Source organism: Eulemur rufifrons, chromosome 19 (assembly GCF_041146395.1).
Source record: "Eulemur rufifrons isolate Redbay chromosome 19, OSU_ERuf_1, whole genome shotgun sequence".
NCBI lineage: Eukaryota > Metazoa > Chordata > Mammalia > Primates > Lemuridae > Eulemur > Eulemur rufifrons.
This window is the reverse complement of record NC_091001.1, coordinates 73,043,542-73,064,088: the sequence shown is the minus strand read 5'-3', so window position 1 is coordinate 73,064,088 and position 20,547 is coordinate 73,043,542. Positions and strand designations below refer to the sequence as shown.

At 34.8% G+C, this 20,547-nt stretch overlaps 1 protein-coding gene and 1 non-coding gene across 8 annotated transcripts in view; one reads left to right on the top strand and one right to left on the bottom strand.

Annotated features, from left to right (window-relative positions):
• Window positions 1–20,547, bottom strand: part of RTN4 (reticulon 4) — a 73,156-nt gene that overhangs the window by 35,486 nt on the left and 17,123 nt on the right. For 4 of the 7 annotated variants that reach the window (XM_069495307.1, XM_069495306.1, XM_069495305.1 and 1 more), the window contains exons 2-3: window positions 18,908–18,964; window positions 15,827–18,214 (exon numbers count right to left, since the gene is read on the bottom strand). The exons of 1 other annotated variant lie outside the window; for it this stretch is intronic. In XM_069495307.1, coding sequence (XP_069351408.1) covers window positions 15,827–18,206 — 2,380 coding nt within the window. In that variant the 5' untranslated portion in view covers window positions 18,207–18,214; window positions 18,908–18,964. The remainder of the gene's footprint in view (window positions 1–15,826; window positions 18,215–18,907; window positions 18,965–20,547) is intronic. 2 more of the 7 variants (XM_069495310.1, XM_069495309.1) reach the window with 2 other exon arrangements.
• Window positions 11,972–12,080, top strand: LOC138400480 (small nucleolar RNA U13). The gene has a single exon (XR_011236357.1). It is a non-coding gene; the product is annotated as a small nucleolar RNA U13 (small nucleolar RNA).

The following is a 20,547-nucleotide window of genomic DNA, read 5'->3' as shown; positions in this document are numbered from 1 at the left end:
AAGAGAGCCCAGTATTTTCAGCTCAAGAGTTAATATTTAACTTTAAACTTTATTCACTGAACCCTTGCATAATGTGATATTTGAGTACCCTGTTACCAAGTCATATCATGGCCTGGAAATGTCTGTGCTCTTTGTGCAACAGTTTGGAATCTCAAACTATTTAGTAAGTACAAAATATTTTCTAGTAACAAATCCCTTAAAACTGAAGGCTGAAAAATAGCATTAGAAGAAAGTACTAATACAGCACCCCAACATTATTTTGAAGTCAGAGATGACTACACTAATAGGAGAAAAAAGGTTTCTTGAAATAATGGTATTGGTCATTTATACTACTCACATCTTCTGTGGTATCTGATTTGGTCTAAGCATGAAAAAAAAAAAAGTATGAGAGTGGCAAGTACGTGTAATAACACATACCTACTATGATATTATTTTTAATACATATACATGTTTTCGTCCACAGTTCCTGGGTCCTAACTCTCATAACCCTTGTTCCAGTAAACAGAGCGCCTCTCTGACCTTCCCCTACACTCCCTTTCACTTACTTGCCCATTTGGCAGGACTCTAATCTGATCATAAGTCATAAAACCCTCATTTCAGAGAAATACCCTGGAGGAAGGAATGCTGCACAGAGAGGCCAAGAAGAATCAGAACAGACAGGACTTACTGGGTTTAGGTCACACCCTTTTTGTCCAATCACATTTCAACAGGGTTGTCCATGCTTCAATCATGGACAACCAATGAAATCTCCATAAAAGGCCCGAAGGACAGGGTTCAAAGAGCTTCCAGATATCTAAACACATGAAGTTCTCCCACACCTCACCCTATGCATCTCTTCACCTATATAATAAACTGGTAAATGTAAGCAAGCGTTTCCCTGAGTTCTGTGCGCCGCTCTATCAAATTAATTGAACCCAAAGAAGGAGTCATGGGAACCCCAAACTTGTGACTGGTGGGAAGGGGGTGGTCTTATGGGACTGAGCACTCAATCTGTGGGATCTGACCCTGTTGCCTAGTAGTGTTGGAATGGGAGGACACCCAGATGGTGTCTGCTACAGAACTGATTGCTCGCTTAGTGGTGGAGAGAAGTCCTACCCCCTACATTTGGTCATAAAGTCTTCTGTGTGGATGACTGTGTTGGTGTGAGAGCAGACAAAAAGCGGTTTGAATATTCTTCACAAATTCCCACTCATCTAAACATTAAACATACTTAATAGCATCCCTGGCAGATTAAAAGGTCCAAATAGGAGTCTTTAAGTTCCATAAGCATTTCTACCCTATATAGCGATAGCTAATTCATTTTTACTGTCTTTATAAATGTACGAGGAAAACTAGCTTGTGGGGGGGAAAAAAAAAAACCAAAATCAATCAACTTTTTGCCCATTTCTTTCTTAGAAAGTTTTTCAACTAGAGTTGTTTTAAGTTTGATAAGCTAAGTGAAAAAGGGTTTAAATTTGAAAAATTGATATGAGACAAAGTTTTTAAAAATATAAAGCCATAGGGCTTTGTTTATTGTAAGGATCATGAGTTACTATATGCAAAAGGCTTTAGGACAGTGCCTGACAAAAAGTAGGCACTATAAGTGCTATTTACTGTTATTATGGTTAAAAAAAAAAAAAAACAGCCAGCCTACAAGGGAATAAGACATACAAGACCCATCTAAGAAAGTTCATATATTAAGTCATTTAATTCTAAGCAATAACCCAATAACTTTTTAAACAGAACTGTCGCCCGTCACACAAATTATTGTCCTTGCTGTATATATAGTTCTGTTATTCTCCAGCTGAGAAAAATTTATATATACCTACTTTATTGGTGCTATTCCAAATTGAACCCCAACTTAATGGGTCAAATAAAGGAAGGACACAAATATGTCAAAAACCTACCTTTATTTATTTAGTTTTCCTTTTAATACTTCACATTTTATTAAAAAAAAAATGAAAAATTCTTTCAGGTACAATTTTCCAATAGAGTACATATGTCCCAATTTGCAAAATGACATTCTGATTATTTAAGACGGGAACCTATTGTCCCATAAAAGTAAAGGTTCCCAAAGGAGAGACCACAGAAAACTCATTTATAATGCATGTAAATAAAAGTGTTATCTGAATTCTAAGCCCTGCTGCATATTGTGTGTATGTGGAAGGGACTGGATGGGGGAAGGAACGAAGTATTCTCCTTTCCCTGACTTTAACATCAGACTTAACATAGAACTTTTCAAATAAACTGTTCTAATTTCCTATTTGGCAATTCCCCACTCCTCAGTGTCCATATCCCCAGTAGCCCCTTGCCCAAGCATGACAAAACCAAAGATGAAAATCTCCCCAAGCATATCCCTAACTCCTTTACAAAGGGTACTATGTTCTAAACTTACCTATACTGTTTCTCTTCTCACATCTCAAACTAAAACTCGTTTTCTTAGTGCTATTACCTCACACATAGGAAAATTATATGATTAAATCCATTACTATATGACAAAAAGACTCTCTCAGAAACACTGTTTGTATGTATGTCAGAAATTGTATGTATGTATGTATGTATTTGTTTGTTTGTTTTTGGCTTGTATCTAATAGGCAAGATTTCAGACAGTAGAGAGCTATTCTAGAACAGGCAGCAAGCAAGTAAGCCATAAGTCCACCTCAGCCAACTCTTCTAAGATATTCCTTTCCCATTTCTTTCCTTCTTCTGCTTCTGAGCTCAAGAAAAACAAGCTTTTGTTTTCTTTACAATATTTAGAGATACAAGAGAAAGAAGGTGGGAAAGAAAGTCATTTGGATTGAAGTACTACTCTTTAAGTTAGAGATTGCTTATACACTGTTGTTGAAGGCTAAAATAATTATTTCCACTTTCCAGCCATGGATAATCTTTTTAATAAAAAAAAAAAAAATTATAGCTACACAGTAGTTTTAAACTTATTTCAAAATTTAATTAGTCCAAGTTACACAAAGGTATGAAATTAAAAATGTTTCACTACTGAAACGTGTTAAGCAATTAAAAAACCCTACCATATGCTGTAATACAATGCCCTCTATGGACTAAATTACAGTACTTCAACATTAACTACTGAATTAAATCTTAAGAAATGGGGAAAGACTAGTCTAGAAAAATCAGTAACAATACAAGTTAAAACGGTAGAGTCTATAAACAATTAGCTAAAAATGAATGCTAAAATCCATAGAGAAAGAAATTGAAAGTGATAGTATTCAATGAAAACTAAATGCTGACCTCCTATATTATAAAATAAATATACAGATATCCCTAAAGAGCCAAAGCATCTTTAAATTCAGAAGTCGAAAATTAATAGTCATTAGGCTCTGAACAGATCTTTTTAAACTTTCATGTTTTTATTGAAGTACATACGTTCGGGAGAATATTTAAGGTCATTTCGTAATGTCTACAATAACAGCATGATTCAAGCATTTGATTCACTACAAGACGTCAATATTCAAACTTGTTAATAAAATCATTTTTAAAGTCATTTGTTACTGTGAACCATATCCATAGCTCACTAAATTTCTCCCTCCAACTGAATTTATTCTATATGGCCAATTATAGATGATCCCATAGACCTGATTTTGTATCTACAACACTAGATGGCACCAATATCCACAGTCTACAGTTGATCACCCAATCCACAAGGGCAGTCTGGCAAAGGCTATGCTCTGAATTTTCTGGCTCTTCCATAAGATTGTTGTTACTGGGCACCAGGGAACTAGATTGGAGTATATGAGGGGAATAGGAAAGCAACTCTGTCCCCAAAAACACATGTGGGATAAAATAATCTCTAACCAGAATCCAAAATCAATTTTAAATAGATAAGAATTAAATGTAAAAATAAAACTGTAAGTAAGTACATTAAAAGGTATACATTTTCCTTTGTGAAAATTGAAAATATCCACTAAAATATAAACTAAAATAAAAATCTTTTAGAAAACTGAGGGAAAACTGTAACACAAGAGTTTATATTCTTTATATAAAGAACTCTCATAAAATCAGAAAAAAATGAACACCTACATAAAAAAAATGGGCAAAGAGTATGAACAAGCAAATCAAAAAAGAAATACAAATAGCCAACATGTTCACATTCACTGGTAATCAAAGATCAAAATAGCAAAATACCACTTGCACCTATCAAACTGATCAAGGTTTTCTAAAAATACCACATACAGACTGTCTGGAAGAATAATTAAAGAATAAGTCATAGTAGGTAAATCTGAGAAGGAGCACTAGTTGGCTAGGCAACAGAGAGAGGAAGTATTCCTGTCATTATACTTTTTGAATTTTGTATAACATAGAAATATTATGTATTCCAAGAAAACAAGTAATATCAATTGTCGGTGACAGTAGGGAAATGGGTATTTTCTCACTCTGTTATGGGGTAAAAATTAGTGAAACTTTTCTGGTGGCCAGTTTTTGTTGAAACTCTTTAAAATGCTCCTACCCATTGACCCAGGTTTTATTTCTAGTAATTTATGGCAAACAATTCAGAGATATGCTACATTTGATCTTATCCAAAAGGCAGAGGAGTAAATTCAGATATATGTAAAACGTATTTAAACATAAAGAGGTTAATAACAACAGTATTATTTATAAGTAAAAAATTTAGGAATAATCTAAGGGTCCAACAACAGCAAAGTGGTGAAATTGTAATATATCTATACTAAGTAACACTAAATACTAAAAAAAACAATCAACGAGCAATAAAGACACAGAAATGTTTGCATTGTAGGAGATATTGCTGAATTGTCTAAAAAGCTTATAAATATATAGAATATGATCCCAATTTCATAAAACATTTTATTACATTCATAAAACTACACATATGCATTGAAAACAGACTAGAATAATACATTCTAAAATATTAAGGATTACATTTGGGCAATACGATTACAAATTTTTTATTTCAGTGTTTTTATGTGTTGCTCAAATTTGTACAATGAACATGTATTATACTTCAGACTGCTCCACAAACTGACTTTACTGATAGTTAGCAAGTCCTTGGAAGAAATTCTTACTACTAAAGTTACTGAAGTTCAAATAGGTTAAAACATTTGCCAAAGGCCATGCAGCTAATCAGTAAAAATGCCAGGATTAGAATTCAGGTCTATAAAGTACCCAAAATTAAGTCCGTTTAACCATATTATATTTTGGTATCTTTTATGGTACATATTTATTTTCAAGCCGTATTGCCCACAGTAAGCACTAAATAAATCCTAATTAAATAATGTCACTTAAAAAAAAAATACAATCATTACCTTTATTAACAATACTCAGGTTCTAATTTAGCTACATTGTACATTTACTAGTAGCCTTCTAGTTAAAGGTATTCCTACTCTATTTGTTAAACATTTTAATTTTTCCGAGTACTTAAAGTTCTTAACTTGCACCAGATTAACTCTTTACCATAATAAAGTCCAACTAAAAACTGTAAGTGTTCTAAATATATGTGCTCACTAAAAATATATTTTAACCAAAATAGTAACCCTTAGTATCTACAATACTAAAGTATTATAAGTAAAGTAAGAAGGCTCAAAGGCTATAAATTTTTGAAATTAGTAAGAAAATATCTTAAGTCATAAAAATATCAAAAGAATGTTCTCATTCATGAATATATATGTAGGTATATGTAGTAAGTTTACAAAGAATATTTTTGAATTCTTTACCTAGATAAATGGGCCCTTTTAAAGTGAGTTCTTTTACTATGGCAATATTACTTGCTTAATTCTGGATATCACATAGTTTAAGTAAAATGAACAAATAATCAACTTGTGGTTGGTTTACACTTTACTCACCAATAGTTCCAGCAAGACACAATCTATATTTTGATTATGAACTGAAAATATTCTGTGCATTAGTGACAAATCAAGCAACCAACCAACAAACATTAAGCAATCACTATGATGAAATCAAGATCTCAGTGGTTTGGATGGGAGACATTAACAGCCTACCTACCAACAACACAAACAGATAACAGTTGTCTATCACAATACGTTTATTCAGTGTCCACATGGAGGCAATAGACTGTTACCCTAATTCTGATATCCCTACATATGGAAGAACACATGAGGAAATATAAATGGTAACCAACTTTCTTGACTTCTTCAAAATGTGTTACATTGCTTAATCGTCCCACATAACAGGTTGTGATAAAAAGCAGCAGTCTGCTAAAGTCAGGACAATTACTCATCATTCCAAAATGGGGAAATAACTGACAAGGGGTCAAAACCTGGGTTGGAATCACAAGTTCTTCATCTGCTGGAAATATTAATAAGATCATCCTTGTGGAATCAGATAACAACTAATACAAATAAGAACTCCAAAGTCTGGAACATAGTAGATCAAAATTATTGTGCTTATCACATAATTTGCTATGTAACCTTGAGAAAGTTACTTAACATCCTTAGATTTAGGTTTTATCGTCTATAAAAAAGTTCCTTCTTTCAGAAGATTAAATGAAATGAAGACGTGAAAGTGCTTGGTGCTTAGATTTTCCATAAATGGTGGTCTTCCCTTTCCAGGTAAAATGAGAAAATTCAGCTTCTTTTCTTAGCCTTTTAGAATTCCCAATTATCAAATATTCTAAATGGGGAGGGGAAAAAAGCTGAAATAAAATTGAAACAAATGAACCTGACTGTATTTGAAATGAATATTATAACCACACTGAAGGTGGGGGAAGAAGCAAGGAAGAGGGGGGAAAATAATCTAAGTAACTTGTGAATAAGGTATTGACTATATGCATTTAATCTTCAGCAGAGTTGCAGCGTGGAGATTTGCAAACAAATCCTGAGCTCTTTTATCAAGTTAATTGATTACAGTGACATGAGAAAAGCATCTACAACTATTTTAGATGTATTAAAGGACTGAACAAATGAGTACATGTATTGGTGGTATTAGGAATCAGAGTTCTCACTAAGGTGCTCACACAGTAGTAATATTCTTTGGGGGTAGAGAGGTTGGGGGTGGGTAAACTCACAACTAATGGACATGGTGACCATTGTGGGGGGGAAAGAGCACATCTAAAATCATGGTTGGCATGTGGCAAAGTTATAACATGAAACCAAAATGTTTGTACCCCCATAATTTCCTGAAATAAAAAAAATTAATAAATAAAAGCAACAGAACAAAAAAAAGAACAGAAAAATATGAAATGAGGAAAAAAGGATGAACCCCATGGAATTGGATTAGAATTGGAGGTACCTGTGTGAACTCTCATTTCTAAAATATGTATGTCTATATGTGTATGTTTATTTGTATGTATGTATATAAGCATTTCCTAGCTCTGTCCACTGACAGAGCTAAAATGCAAAGTCACCCACAGTAGCAATGAACACAACTAGCATCCAGCTCCTGATCTTTAATATCTCACTACCATGAAAATGCTCTCTCATTTTATACTAAAAGAAATCAGGGATACTTGGAGAAATGGCTTATTCCAGGGCTAGAGCAGAGTAGGCATAAGATAAGCCTACAACATTATGTTAGGCTAAAAAGTAAGAAATGCTCCCCTCCCAATCCCCAAAATAGAAAGCTGCATGTCCTTGAGCCAATTTGAAGAGGCCCTCAAAATATGGAGCAATTTACCAAAATAATTAAGTTCAGTAATGAATTATAAACCATTGGGAGAAAAAATGGAAATTCATGGATCCATACTGATAATTAACTAATTAATGCATTGATGGAAAAGAAGGGCTCTTGCTTAAAGGAGAATGCTGAGAGTCAACTGAAAAATGTGGACAGAATGCTGGAGTTGAAAAATAATTTTGCAACCACCATGGTAAAGATTTGATCAAGTAAGAATCATCAGTGGATACTAAACCTAGGGGGGCTGGTTTTGATGGATTTTGAGAGGGATATTTGCATGATCTAGAAGTGTCACTCCTAAGACTCCTTATCAGTTGTTAGGGAGAAAGAAAGATATTAACAATAATTATACAGTGAGGAAATCAAGGACCATCTTGACCAGATTGTCAAAATTAACCTCACCAATGAGCGAGTAATGAATAGTACGTAACTCCAAATGTGGTACTATAAGAGAGACACTACATCACCTACACAGTATTTTGACCATGAATCTATTAGTCTCAAGCTAATCACTAAGAAATATCTGACAAACCCAAAATGAGAAATGATCTACTAAAAAGGGGAAAAGGGAGGGCCTATGTTCTTCGGAACTGTTAATGTCACAAATGATAAAGACTAGAAATGCGAAGTCCTAGCCAGAGCAATTAGGCAAGAGAAAGAAACGAAGGGCATCCAAACTAGAAAGGAGAAAATCAAGCTGTCCCTGTTTGCAGAGGACATAATCTTATATGTACATAAAAACCTAAAGATTCTACCCAAAAACTCCTAGAACTGGTAAATTCAATAAAGTTGCAGGATACAAAATCAATAACAAAATCAGTAGCCTTTCCATGCATGAACAAACTAGCTGAAAAAGAAATCAAGAAAATAATCTCATTTATAATATCTTAAAAAAAAAAAAAAAAAAAAACCTAGGAATATATTTAACCAAGAAGGTGAAAGATCTCCCATCCAAGCACTAACCAGGCCCAACCCTGTTTAGCTTCTGAGATCAGACGAGATCAGGCACGTTCAGGGCGGTATGGCCATAGACAAGAAGGTGAAAAATCTCTACAAGGTAAACTACAAAACACTGATGAAAGAAATTAAAAAGGATATTAATACAAGCAAATGGAAAGACATCCCAAACTCATGGATCAGAAAAATACTATTAAAATGACCATACTACTCAAAATAATCTATAGATTCAATGCAATCCCTACCAATTACCAATGACATTTTTCACAGACATAGAAAAAAAATATCCCAAGATGCATATGGAACAAAAGACCTCAAATAGGCAAAACAATCCTTAGCAAAAAGAAAAAAACTGAAAGCATCACACTACCAGACTTCAAAGGATACTACAAAGCTGTAGTGACCAACAGAGCATGGCACTGGCATAAAAACAGACAAAACAATGGAACAGAGAACCCAGAAATTAATCCCCATTATTTATAACCAACTGATTTTTCAAAAAGGTGTCAAGAAAACTCATTGGGGAAAGGATAGTTTCTTTAGTAAGTGGTGCTGGGAAAACCGGGTAGCCATATGCAGAAGAATAAAACTAGATGCCCACTTCTCACCCTATACAAAAATCAAGGCAAATGAATCAAACACCTAAGTGTAAGATCTGAAACAATAAAACTACTAGAAGAAAACATAGGGAAAACACTTTAGGACATTGGTCTGGGAAAAGATTATATGAGTAAGACCTCAGAGGCAACAAAAGCAAAAATTTAAAAGTAAGATTATATCAAACTAAACAACTTCTGCACAGCAAAGGAAACAATAAACAGAATGAAGAAAAGACAGCCTACAGAATGGAGAAAATTCATCCAACAGGGAATTAATATCCAGAATATACAATGAACTCAAACATCAATAGCAAAAAAATAAACAATCTGATTTAAAAATGGGCAAATGATCTGAACAGACATTTTTCACACACACACAAAATATGTATTGGCCAACAAATATATTTTAAAATGCTCAACATCACTAATCACCAGGGAACTGCAAATCAAAACCAAAATGAGGTATCATCTTACCCAGGTGAAGAGGGCTATTAGCAAAATGACAAAAAAAAAAAACAAATGCTGAAGAGGGTGCACAGAAAAGGAAACTCTTATACACCACTGGTGGGAATGTAAACTAGTGTAATCACTATGGATGACAGTATAGAGGCTCCTCAAAAAACTACAAATAGATGATCCATCAATCCCACTACTGGGCATTCATCCAAAGGAAAGGAATCTGCACCTCTATGCTTATTGCAACACTATTCACAACACCCAAAATATGGAATCAACCTATGTGTCCAACAACAGACAAATGGATAAAGTAAGTCTGGTATGTATACAAAATGGAATACTATTCAACCATAAAAAAGAATAAAATCCTGTCATTCATGACAACATGAATGGAACTGGAAGACATTATGTTACGTGAAATACACCAGCAACAGAAAAGTTGAACACTGCTTGTACTCACTCATATGTGAAAACTAAAAAAAGTTGATCTCACAGAAGTAAAAAGAACAGAGGTCAGAGGCTGTAAAGGGTAAGGATAGGGACATAAAGAGATTTGTTGAAGGACAGAAAATTACAGATAGATAGGAGGAATAACCTTTAACGTTCTATACTACTATAGGATGGTTATAGTTAACAATAATATATAGTTTCAAATAGCTAGAAGGATATTGAATGTTCCCAACATAAAAAAATGATAAATGTTTGAGATAATGGATATGTTAATTACCCTGATCTGATCACTATGCATTATATGTATCAAAACATCACTATGAACTCCATAAATATGTACAATCACTATGCGTCAACTTAAAAACTTTTTTTAGAGATTGGAAATGTTCCAGATTAAAGTGCCAAAACAACTATGACAACTACACAGAATACCTGGGCCCTAAACCGGATCTTGTACTAGAGGAGGGAAATAAGCTATAAAGGACATTATTAGGTCAACTAACAAAATTAGAATACAAATGGTAGATCTTAAAAAGCATTGTATCAGTGTAAGTTTATGAAGTTAATAGCCATACTGAGGTTATGAAAGAGAAAATCCCTATTTGAAGTATTTAAAAGGCCAGAATGTATATAACTTATTCCCAAATGGTTCAGGAAAAACAAAGATGTATCTACATGTTCATATCCAGTTAGCTATAGAGAGATCACAAATGATAAAGCAAATGGGGTAAAATATTAATAGGTGAATTGAGATGAAGGGTATAACACATTCTTCATACTATTTTTATTTTTCCAACTGTGTTTTTAAACTTTGAAGTTATTTCCATATAAAAAGTTAACTTAAAAAAAGCAATTAGTTTTAAAACAAAACACATCCTATATGATACCATTGGTTTGTTTCCATTTTGCTTAATTCTAATCAGAGAGAATTTAACAACTAATGTATCATTAACCCTTCTTCTAGCATAGAGTGATTTTTCAGTTCTGAATAAACCTAAATGTTTCTTTGCTCTTGGTCACACATGGCCAGTTCACAAATCCATCTATGTGTCTAGTTACAAGTAATAGGTTTACTATTGACCATACTGTCCACCAAAACAGGATCTGGAAAACTTTTTTATCATATTTACATAAATTAGCAGGTCTGTGCATTCTACTCACATTTGCTATCTGTAACTTTCATAGAATCATCTTTTCCATGAAGAATATCCCAAGGGAGATAGCCTTTTTTCTTCCCTAACATGTGCTGGTGGCCACCTACTAGTAATTATTACACACTCATACCTCTAAATTGTCATTCCTATGCCAAACTGAGACTCTCTGCATCATCTGACAAAACATTTCAATTGTTTGTGGTAGTGCTGCCTGTCAGTTAACTATTGTTTTCAGAAGTTTCACCATTTTAGCTTATATATAGAATAAATGTATGCAAGTATTAGAATATTTTACCTTATACCTTTTGTTACTGTATTTTTTAAGTGAGTGGAAAATTGAAAAACTAAAATGCCAATAATAATCATAATATATTTTAAATAAGAATGGAAAACTGGGAACACAAAGCATAAGTCTTTAGCCACAGACTTTTTAATTAAAGAACATGTATGAAATGCTAGGTCTAGATCATGAAAAATGGCCTCTACATAAAGAGGTACTAAAAGAATAAAATAGAATGAATGTTAAAAATTATGGACTGAGAAAAAAATCAGCATTTGCATTCCAATATTAAAAATACAGTTTGTCACAAACTCCTTTATCAAGGGAGGAAGACTATTATTAATTTTCTTGACAAATTTTATCCCCCAATGCTTAATAAAGCACCAATGTCTACATCATAGATAACTTATTCAACTTTCTTGCAAAATCAATCTTTCTTCCCAAAACTCAAACAATTCTACCAACAAAATGTCATTTTAAGAAAACAAGAAGTGATCCTTTTGTAGTTCGTAAGTGTGATGATTGAGTTTTCATGCTTATGTGTAGGATATGTCTCCCTCAGAGAGTCAGACCTTGTTATGAGTGCATATTACCTTTCTGATGTGAGAAAAAATAAAAATCAGAAAACAAAAAAATCCTAAGGACAACAAATGACATAATAAATGACTTGAGGAAATTAATCTTAATTATTATTTAATACTTCTCAATGCTTTTAGTGTTTAAATGTGTATGCATGAATAAGACCCAAATTTTTAAAACACCTACATATATCATAATTAGAGATAATATAAAATTTTTAAGCCACCTGAGTGAGCACAGAGCCTCCCTTTTATCAGTCCACTGCCATACTTTGGTCCATTTGACTTCAGTACACTTAACCTGCACTTTCCAGAAGATAAGGAAGTGTCTATGATCATTACAACACACATCGTAATGTCTTTACCAGTCTGTCTCTACCAGCTGACTGAAAGCTGCATGACAGTAAGGCTTTGTCTTATTAGTCTTCATCTCCCTGCCCCCAAAACAAACTAGTGTAGTGCCTGATATAAGGATGTTAAAGCAACTACTCACTTGCTTTGAACAGATGCCTGTTACAATTACGTCAAGGAAATTATCAAGTTGCAAGGACCATCTAACCCCCTTCCTTTTATAGAAAAAGAAATTGACATCTAGAGAAACAAAGTGATTGTCAGTGATAAAGCCAAGACTAAAAATTTACATACCAACACTGGGGTTTCCTTCCTGGGACTTTTGTGGAATACATATATTTGGTGTATCCAAATAATTCTCTATTCCCTAGTGAGTTGATACGATAGTTAATATTAAAAAAGGTTAAGTCAAAGAGGCATAAATAACTATTTTCTCAGAGAAAGGACATAAATATCTTCTAAAAAGAGAATGCCCAAGCACTGCTTATACTTTCTTCTTCAACCATCCCTAAGCTTTTAAAGGCACTGCTCTTAATTCTAAACTAATAAGCTATAGATCCCTAGGTTTAACAAGATCCAAGAAACAGCTCGCTCCTGAAATACTGAAATTAGAGAGCTGTCATCTACTAGAGGACTGCTAGCTTTAAGTTTTGGGAGGACACTAGGGGGAAAAATTTTTTACATGTGTCTCAACACTGCTCACATCCGTGCTTCTCCTTGCTCTTTACCTACAATATCATCACCATGCTGCTCTGAATTTCTCAGACCTTTCTTTCTCTTGTTCCCTCCTAAACTATTTTACTTTGCTGCTCAAAACCCACAGTGGAAACTGTGAACCAGCTGCCCTAATCCTCAACTTCTTTACTGAACATCCCTGTTACCTCACCTTCACTAAAACCTGGCTTTTCCTTGAGCATACTGCTTTTTCCTGTGGAACTTTCTAAATGGAGGCTGCTAGTTCTATACTCCACACCAGCGGTCCCCACCCTTTTTGGCAGCAGGGACCAGTTTCAGGGAGACAATTACTTGATCTCATCTCTAGCAACCTTCACCCAACTCCACTATGAGACTTGTCTCGCAGCCAAACTCTGGCCATTATAATCAACCTGAACTGCTGCTAATCCTCTGAAATTCTAAATTTAACATCACACACACACACACACACACACAGAGAAATTCTAAATTTAACATCACACACACACACACACACACACACACACAGAGAAATTCTAAATTTAACATCACACACACGCACACATACACACAATCCCACTTTGCCCACAACCTCCTATTATTCTGACGTTCAGTTATTCCTATATTCTTAGTTCTTAGACCTAATTTGGACCTCAAGTTCACTGACCTTCTTACTCCCCTCCTATCAACTCTCTCTTCTCTTTACATTCTTCAACTTAGATGCCACAGTCCATCACTTCAAATTTCTCTCTTGCTGTTATTATCCTCAACTCTCTTGACTCACTGTCCTTCCACCAGGCCCACCTAGCAAAACAAAACTTTGAATCAACACAACTATTTGTTTTTTTCTGAACTTATACCTGGGCTGTTTAGCTGCAATACCTTTGTTTCCCCAGTCAGAGTATTTCAGACCTCCTCCACCCCAGAGTGTTCCAGTTCATTCTCAGTAAATGACTTAATATACTGCTTTAAAGAATAAACATAAACCATGAAACGATTCCCTCAACCTCCAGCCACAAAACCCTAGTAGTATCATTACCCATACTTTCCTTTCCATTCACTACAAAGTACTGTCTTTCCACCTAAGGCTAATTTCTTCACCTGAACTTGGGAGTTCATCTCATATTCTTCTGACTTTCTACCAGCACCTGTAATCACTTTCCCTCCATCCTTAAGAAAAAAAAAAGGCTTTTCCACCACTCCATATTCTCCCTCCTGCTTGCTAACACTCCTTCATCGTGTTCTCAAACTTGTTGAGAGTGGCCAACATTCAAAATCCATTTGCTCAAGTCCCATTTACTGCTTAACCCTAGGCCGTGCCCACTCACACCATTTTCCATTGTCATGCCAACATTTTCCCTACTTTTTGACAAACTTTCATTCCTTACCTTAACTGACATCTCTAGTATTTGATTATTTTGACCATTTCTTCCACCTTTAATCTTCCTCTTCTCTTGGTTCTTCCCTAGTTGATATCCGCAGCTTTAATTTATGCCTCCAAGCCCATGACAAATATACACAGATAGCCAAGTTCTCTCTCAAGAGCTTCAAATATAATACCCGTAACTTCTTGGATGTCTTGTAGGTATCTCAATACCAACATATTCCCTGAATTTTTTACCTTCTCCTCTTTAAACCCATTTTATTCTCTCATGTTCCCTATCTCATTTTCTCATACTGCCATCCATACATTTGCACATGTCAGAGACCCGGGGTTCCTGGAGTCATCTTTCCAACCTCCCCTCATCCGTCATGTTCCATATCCATCAAACACCAAGCCCTATGTCTCTGTGCTCAACACATTGCCTGAATGTTCATAATCTCTTCTTTCTTAGATTACAGCAACAATCTCTAACTTTTCTCTCTGCCACTAGTGCCACCCGTCTCAAATACATAAGTATATTCAGTAAATTTACCATAATCACTACATATTTTTATAGAAAACATAGCTTTTAATGCTAAATAAAAAACACGTGCAAAAAAATCACCTTATACAAATCAGGTATGTGGAAAATGTAGACAAAAAATGGGAATCGGTACTTCTCAGAATTCATAATAGCATACCTCGATTTACACTTTTCAACAAAATGTGTACACTCAATATGCCTAGCCTTATTCCCACCACTGAAAAATATACTATACTGAATATTTAAAACATGCTACAGAAATATTTCTTTAAAAATTAAATATAATTTCTGGAATAAAAGTATATCTAAAAAATATTGTTTTAATATCACTTGCTCTTCATGCTATCAAGAAACACTGAAGCAAAGAAAAAGAAAGAAAGAGATACTGAAGCCAATTCTTTTTTTTTTTTTGAGATAGGGTCTCGCTCTGTCACCCAGGCTGTAGTGCAGTGGTGCAATCATAGCTCACTAACAGCCTCAAACTCCTGGGCTCAAGCCATCCTCCTGTCTCAGTCTCCTGAGTCTCTGGGATTACAGGCATGAGCTACAGTGCCAAGCCATTTTCTAGTTCCGTGGCACAAAATATTGTAAAAGTGACCAACAAATAACTGTGGAAAAGTTTTAAGAGCAAGGGTGAGTGTTGAGTGCAAGAAGAGTAGAAAAGGCACTAAAACCTTTAACGGAGATGGTGGAAAATGACTTCTTATCAATGTGATATATTAGACACCATAAATATAATATACAACACAAAATGTAGTGGAATGTTCCATGATAAGTCAAAAAGTGGCACAAAGCACAAAACAGTGTATAGATTGATTACCTGAAGTTTTACTCAGCTCTGCTGAAAATATAGCAGATGGTGATCTGTCCTTTTTTTCTGTATCAGCTTTTTTCTCAGCTTCTTTCACAAGAACTTTGGGTTTAACTACACTGCCTATCTCTGTTTGAGTGGCCAACGCTGAAACATCTGGAGGCAGTAAGGGCACCTTTGTTATATCAGACCTATTTTTAGAAAATTCATCTGAGACATGGACTTTCTCTTCATCTTTAGGTTGTATGTTCTTGAAAGAAAAATCACGGGGCAATTCTGTGCAAGGCAATGACCCAGCTCCGTCCTGGACATTAACAATTTCACTTTTAGGGGGTGCTTCTAGGTCAGTGTATTCCCTGGTTAATTTAGAAGAGTCATTTTTAGAACTGACAAATGTAGGGAACTCATCTATAATTTCAATTGGAGATGAATCTGAAAATGTTTCACTTTCTCTTATTTGTGCTTCCTTAGTAATAAATAAGCCATCATTTGAAAAAATTGCATTATTGAGCTCCTCCATCTGCAAAGGAATTTTTTCCTTTTTGCTCAATGTTGAGATTTCATCAGGTGATACAGTATCTTTTGTGGTATCTAAATTGGGCATAAAAGATTCCAAATATGGCTTTCCTCCCTCAGGTGGTAAAACGCTGAATTTTTCCTTATTTTCATGTTCTAGCATTGACTCAGGTGAAGTTTTAGTGAGACTTTCTCTCACAAGTATCACAGCTTCATCTTGTTTTTGTGGAACTTCAGGTATTGAATCATCACTGAACAAGTCAACTGGTTCAGAATCAGGTGAGGAATCTTCAACTAGCTCAGAATGATCAGGCTCTGGTTGTTCAACTTTTGCAATTTCTGAATAATTAGAGAAATCTGGAGTTGGTTCAGTAGACTGCTTTGTTTCTTTAATTAAATCGCATGCAATAGATATATAAGGAGCTTCTGTCTCTTGAACAGCTGCATTAATACTTTCAGGCTCTTCTTCCTTTACTCCGGATACTTTTTTTAGTGATACATTCATGGCCTCTTCATATGGTGGGGGATTTTCAGACTCAAGTTTTAGGCTTTCATAATTCACTGAAGAAGCTTCTACTGGTGATGAACTGGGCTGCACTGCAGAAGCACCAACACTAGGAACTACAGAATTTAATGGTGCTTCCATAACAATGTCAGGCAAAACTGGTGAAGGAGTAGCTTCAGATTCTTCAAATGATGGGCAAAGCTGTGCTGCAGGGTAAAGTGACTCCTGCATAGCTTCTGATGTTTGGACCAAGTCCATTTTTGTTTCATAAGCAATCTTTGTACCTGTAGCTTCATTCAATTCACTTTCACATGCTTCCTGTACTAAATCTGGGGTTAGACCTTCAGGCATGTTTGCCACTACTTCCTCGGTCACCTTTGATAAATTATCCGTTGTGACATAATCTGTCTCAGAATCCTGTGTTGCTACAAGGAAAGGGTTTGATGTTTTCATGCTAGTATTCTTCTCTGTTACAATCTGGGCCTTCTTTTCTTCTATTTTTTTTTCATCGGTCTTATTTTCTGAAGTATGATCTCCTAACAAAGGAAAAATATTTGCTGCAATGCTCTCAGCTGCTGTTGGGTTAAAGGGAGCACATGTGATATATGCTCCTGAACTGTCTTTTATAGCTTCTGGTGTGCTGGGTAAAGAAGTATCATCATTACTGCTTTCACTATCTTTTTCATGAGTTTGCTGAAGGCTATCTGCAAAACATTTTTTATCCACTTTACTTTCCAACTTGCTCTCTCTGTTACCTCCAGCAGCCAAAACATCACTATCTTCTTTAAAAGTATCTTTCACTTCCCAAACTTGCTCAAATGGTTTGAAGTCTGCATATTCCTCCCTCAAAGGAACTTCTGCATCTCTCTTTTCATTAAAACTGTCCTTTGTTTTTTCTGGAGACATAACTTTGTCCTCTTCTTTAACCAATTTAGTAAGGGCTACAGATAACTCTTGTTGATTATGAAGGATATTACTGCTAACCAAATCCTCTTCTGCATCTTTACTCTTCACAATTATTTCTTCCCTAGGGTTTGCTGCTATTACGGCAGATTCTGCTTTTGGAGGGCCACTGAATGATGATGCCATTTCTGAATATTCTAATTCTGAAAACTCTGTTACATCTCTATCTACAAACGGATTTTTTGCCTTCTCTGAGAACTCTTTAGAAGATTCATTTAAAGTTTCTTGGAGTGTTCCTTCGGTGGGTAATACTGTTGATAAATTACCAAGGTATTCATGTTCTTTAAAAGAAGCAGCTGAGAGAGGAGATAGAGAAGGAAGAGAAGCAGCAGTTTCAAGCAGGACAGATGGGAAATCCTCTTGACCAGCCGAAACAGTGTTACCTGGCTGCTCCTTCAAGTCCATAATTTTTTCTGTGACCATGGACAGAAAGGAAAGTTAGAGAATGCCAGTGTTCTCAGAGTTAATGCAAGTTTTATGACAGATTAAAAATAATTGTTAGTAAAGATTTACTGTTAACTAAAGTGAAATGTTAATACCACTTAATAAATATCAAATAGACTTGAATCATTACTGAAAATATCAAGCTATTGTCAATAACACACATTCATGGCTACACAGGCAATTACATGCTATGCAAAGACATAAATCAAGTCTTTGAGAAAACTTCAAGTGTGATCAACTGAGAAAAGCTACTTATAACTAGTTTTAGAGGAAGAGAAGAAGATTTGAGAAGACAGTTTGAGTGACAGTATAGAACTAAAGGGCACTGGATAATTAAATGCCATAAACCAGCATTCATTTACACAAAAGCCTTTTTTGGCTATACTCAAGTAAACTGTATTTGGAGAAAAAGAATGGTCAATATATAAATGTAAATCAAGGTCCCAACAATTCCTTGCATATTTCCAATTATTAATCAGGTTCTGCTCATTTCTTCCTTAGGCATAGCATGTAAAATGCAAATTTCAACTGTTTCAGTAGACAAACATTCTTGGAACCATACTAATTTTTAGTAAATGCAAACTACTCTGTATAGAGTTAATATAACTAAAGAGTTAAAGTTAGAATATACAGAAGATAAAAGGCTGGCAGAAAGAACTTGCCTGCAGAGGAGTGTATCACAGGCTCAGATGCAGCAGGAAGAGCAAAAAGGGTCTCATCTGAAAAACAAATAGAATATAACCTCAGCAGAAATAAAGACAGGTTGAAAAGAGACTAAAGATAAGAGGAATAAGCAAGGGTTCAGTTTGTAACGAGTTAACAAAAAACTTTATCTACAGAGAAAAGGCCAAGATTAAAAGGAAGTTGGAAAAAAGTACCATTAATTCAGGTTAAATCATCATATATGTTATAACTTGATTAAATGCTCTCCATAGAACCTATCATTTTTCAAGAGGCAATATAACATGTTTATGTTAAAGAAATTTCATGAATCAAAGTGGCTTTAAAATATTGCTCTCATTTAACATATTGCATCCAAAGCTTTTACTCATATTTTAAGATAGGTAAATTGTCTTGTCCTATTCAAGCCAAAAATAAAAATAAAAAAAAATGAATTTGAAAAAATTAATAACTTTTATTTAATCTTTTGTTATTGGTGTTCAATTTAGAACATGCAGAGATTCACGCACTTTAATTTACATTCTATTAATAGGTTGTCTATCTTGAAAGAAAAAAGATTCTAACAGTTATTTCAGTGCTTTTTGAAGACATTAGTCCTGTGTACCATTGTTCAAATGCCAGAGTCCAAAATACAAAAAAAAAAAAAAAAAACCCCTAATTATCATTAGGAAGATACTTATTAATCTTTGTTTTCTTTAAAATTAATATAGGTGAGGGCTACTTGTTATTCATATACACAATTAGTGAGACACTCAGGCAATTGAACTCCAGAGACCATTTTCTTAATCACAAATTACTATAAACTAAATGTTTATATCCCCTTCAAAATTCACATGTTAAAGCCCTAACCCACAATGTGATATTTGGACATAGGTCCTTTGGGAGGTGATTAGGGTTAAATGAGGTCATGAGAGTGAAGCCTTGGTCCAATGGCATTAGTGCCCTTACAAGAAGAGACACCAGAAAGCTTGCTCTCTCTCTCCCCCAAGTACACACAAGAGGTCATGTGAGCACATAGATAGATGGAGGCTACCTCCAAGCCAAGAGAAGGAGCCTCAGAATAAAACCTACCTTGCCAACCCCTTGATCTTAGACTTCCCAGCCCCCAGAACTATGAGAAATAAATGTCTGTTGTTTACGCCACCCAATCTATGATATTTTGTTATGACAACCCAAGCTATTAATAATTACACTGTATCCTGGTATATTAACTTTGTACAATGTCATCATGTACCTGCAGTTAGAAGATCCTGCCTGAACTGAAGATCTTCTGTGGTTTATACCAGAGAAAGGCCTCTAGCATAAGACAATCTGAAACAGCCTGAGAGATGACAGGAAGGTATTCTTTTAGCAAAGAGGATCTAACAATAAATCTGGATACTTCTGTCTGGAAGGTCAGGCTAAACAAGGTTGGTCAAAATAGATTAAAATCAAAGAGATGCAGCTATCATGAATATGAACTTGTGTTTTCCAAGGGTATTCCCCTTGAATAGGAGAGCCAACTTCATAATGAAATATAAATTTTAGATAAATCTATACTGGGCATGATGTCATATTTAAAAGATTCTTAAATGGGATGGTGAGGGAAAATCCATGACATGTGAACAATAAACAATAGGTA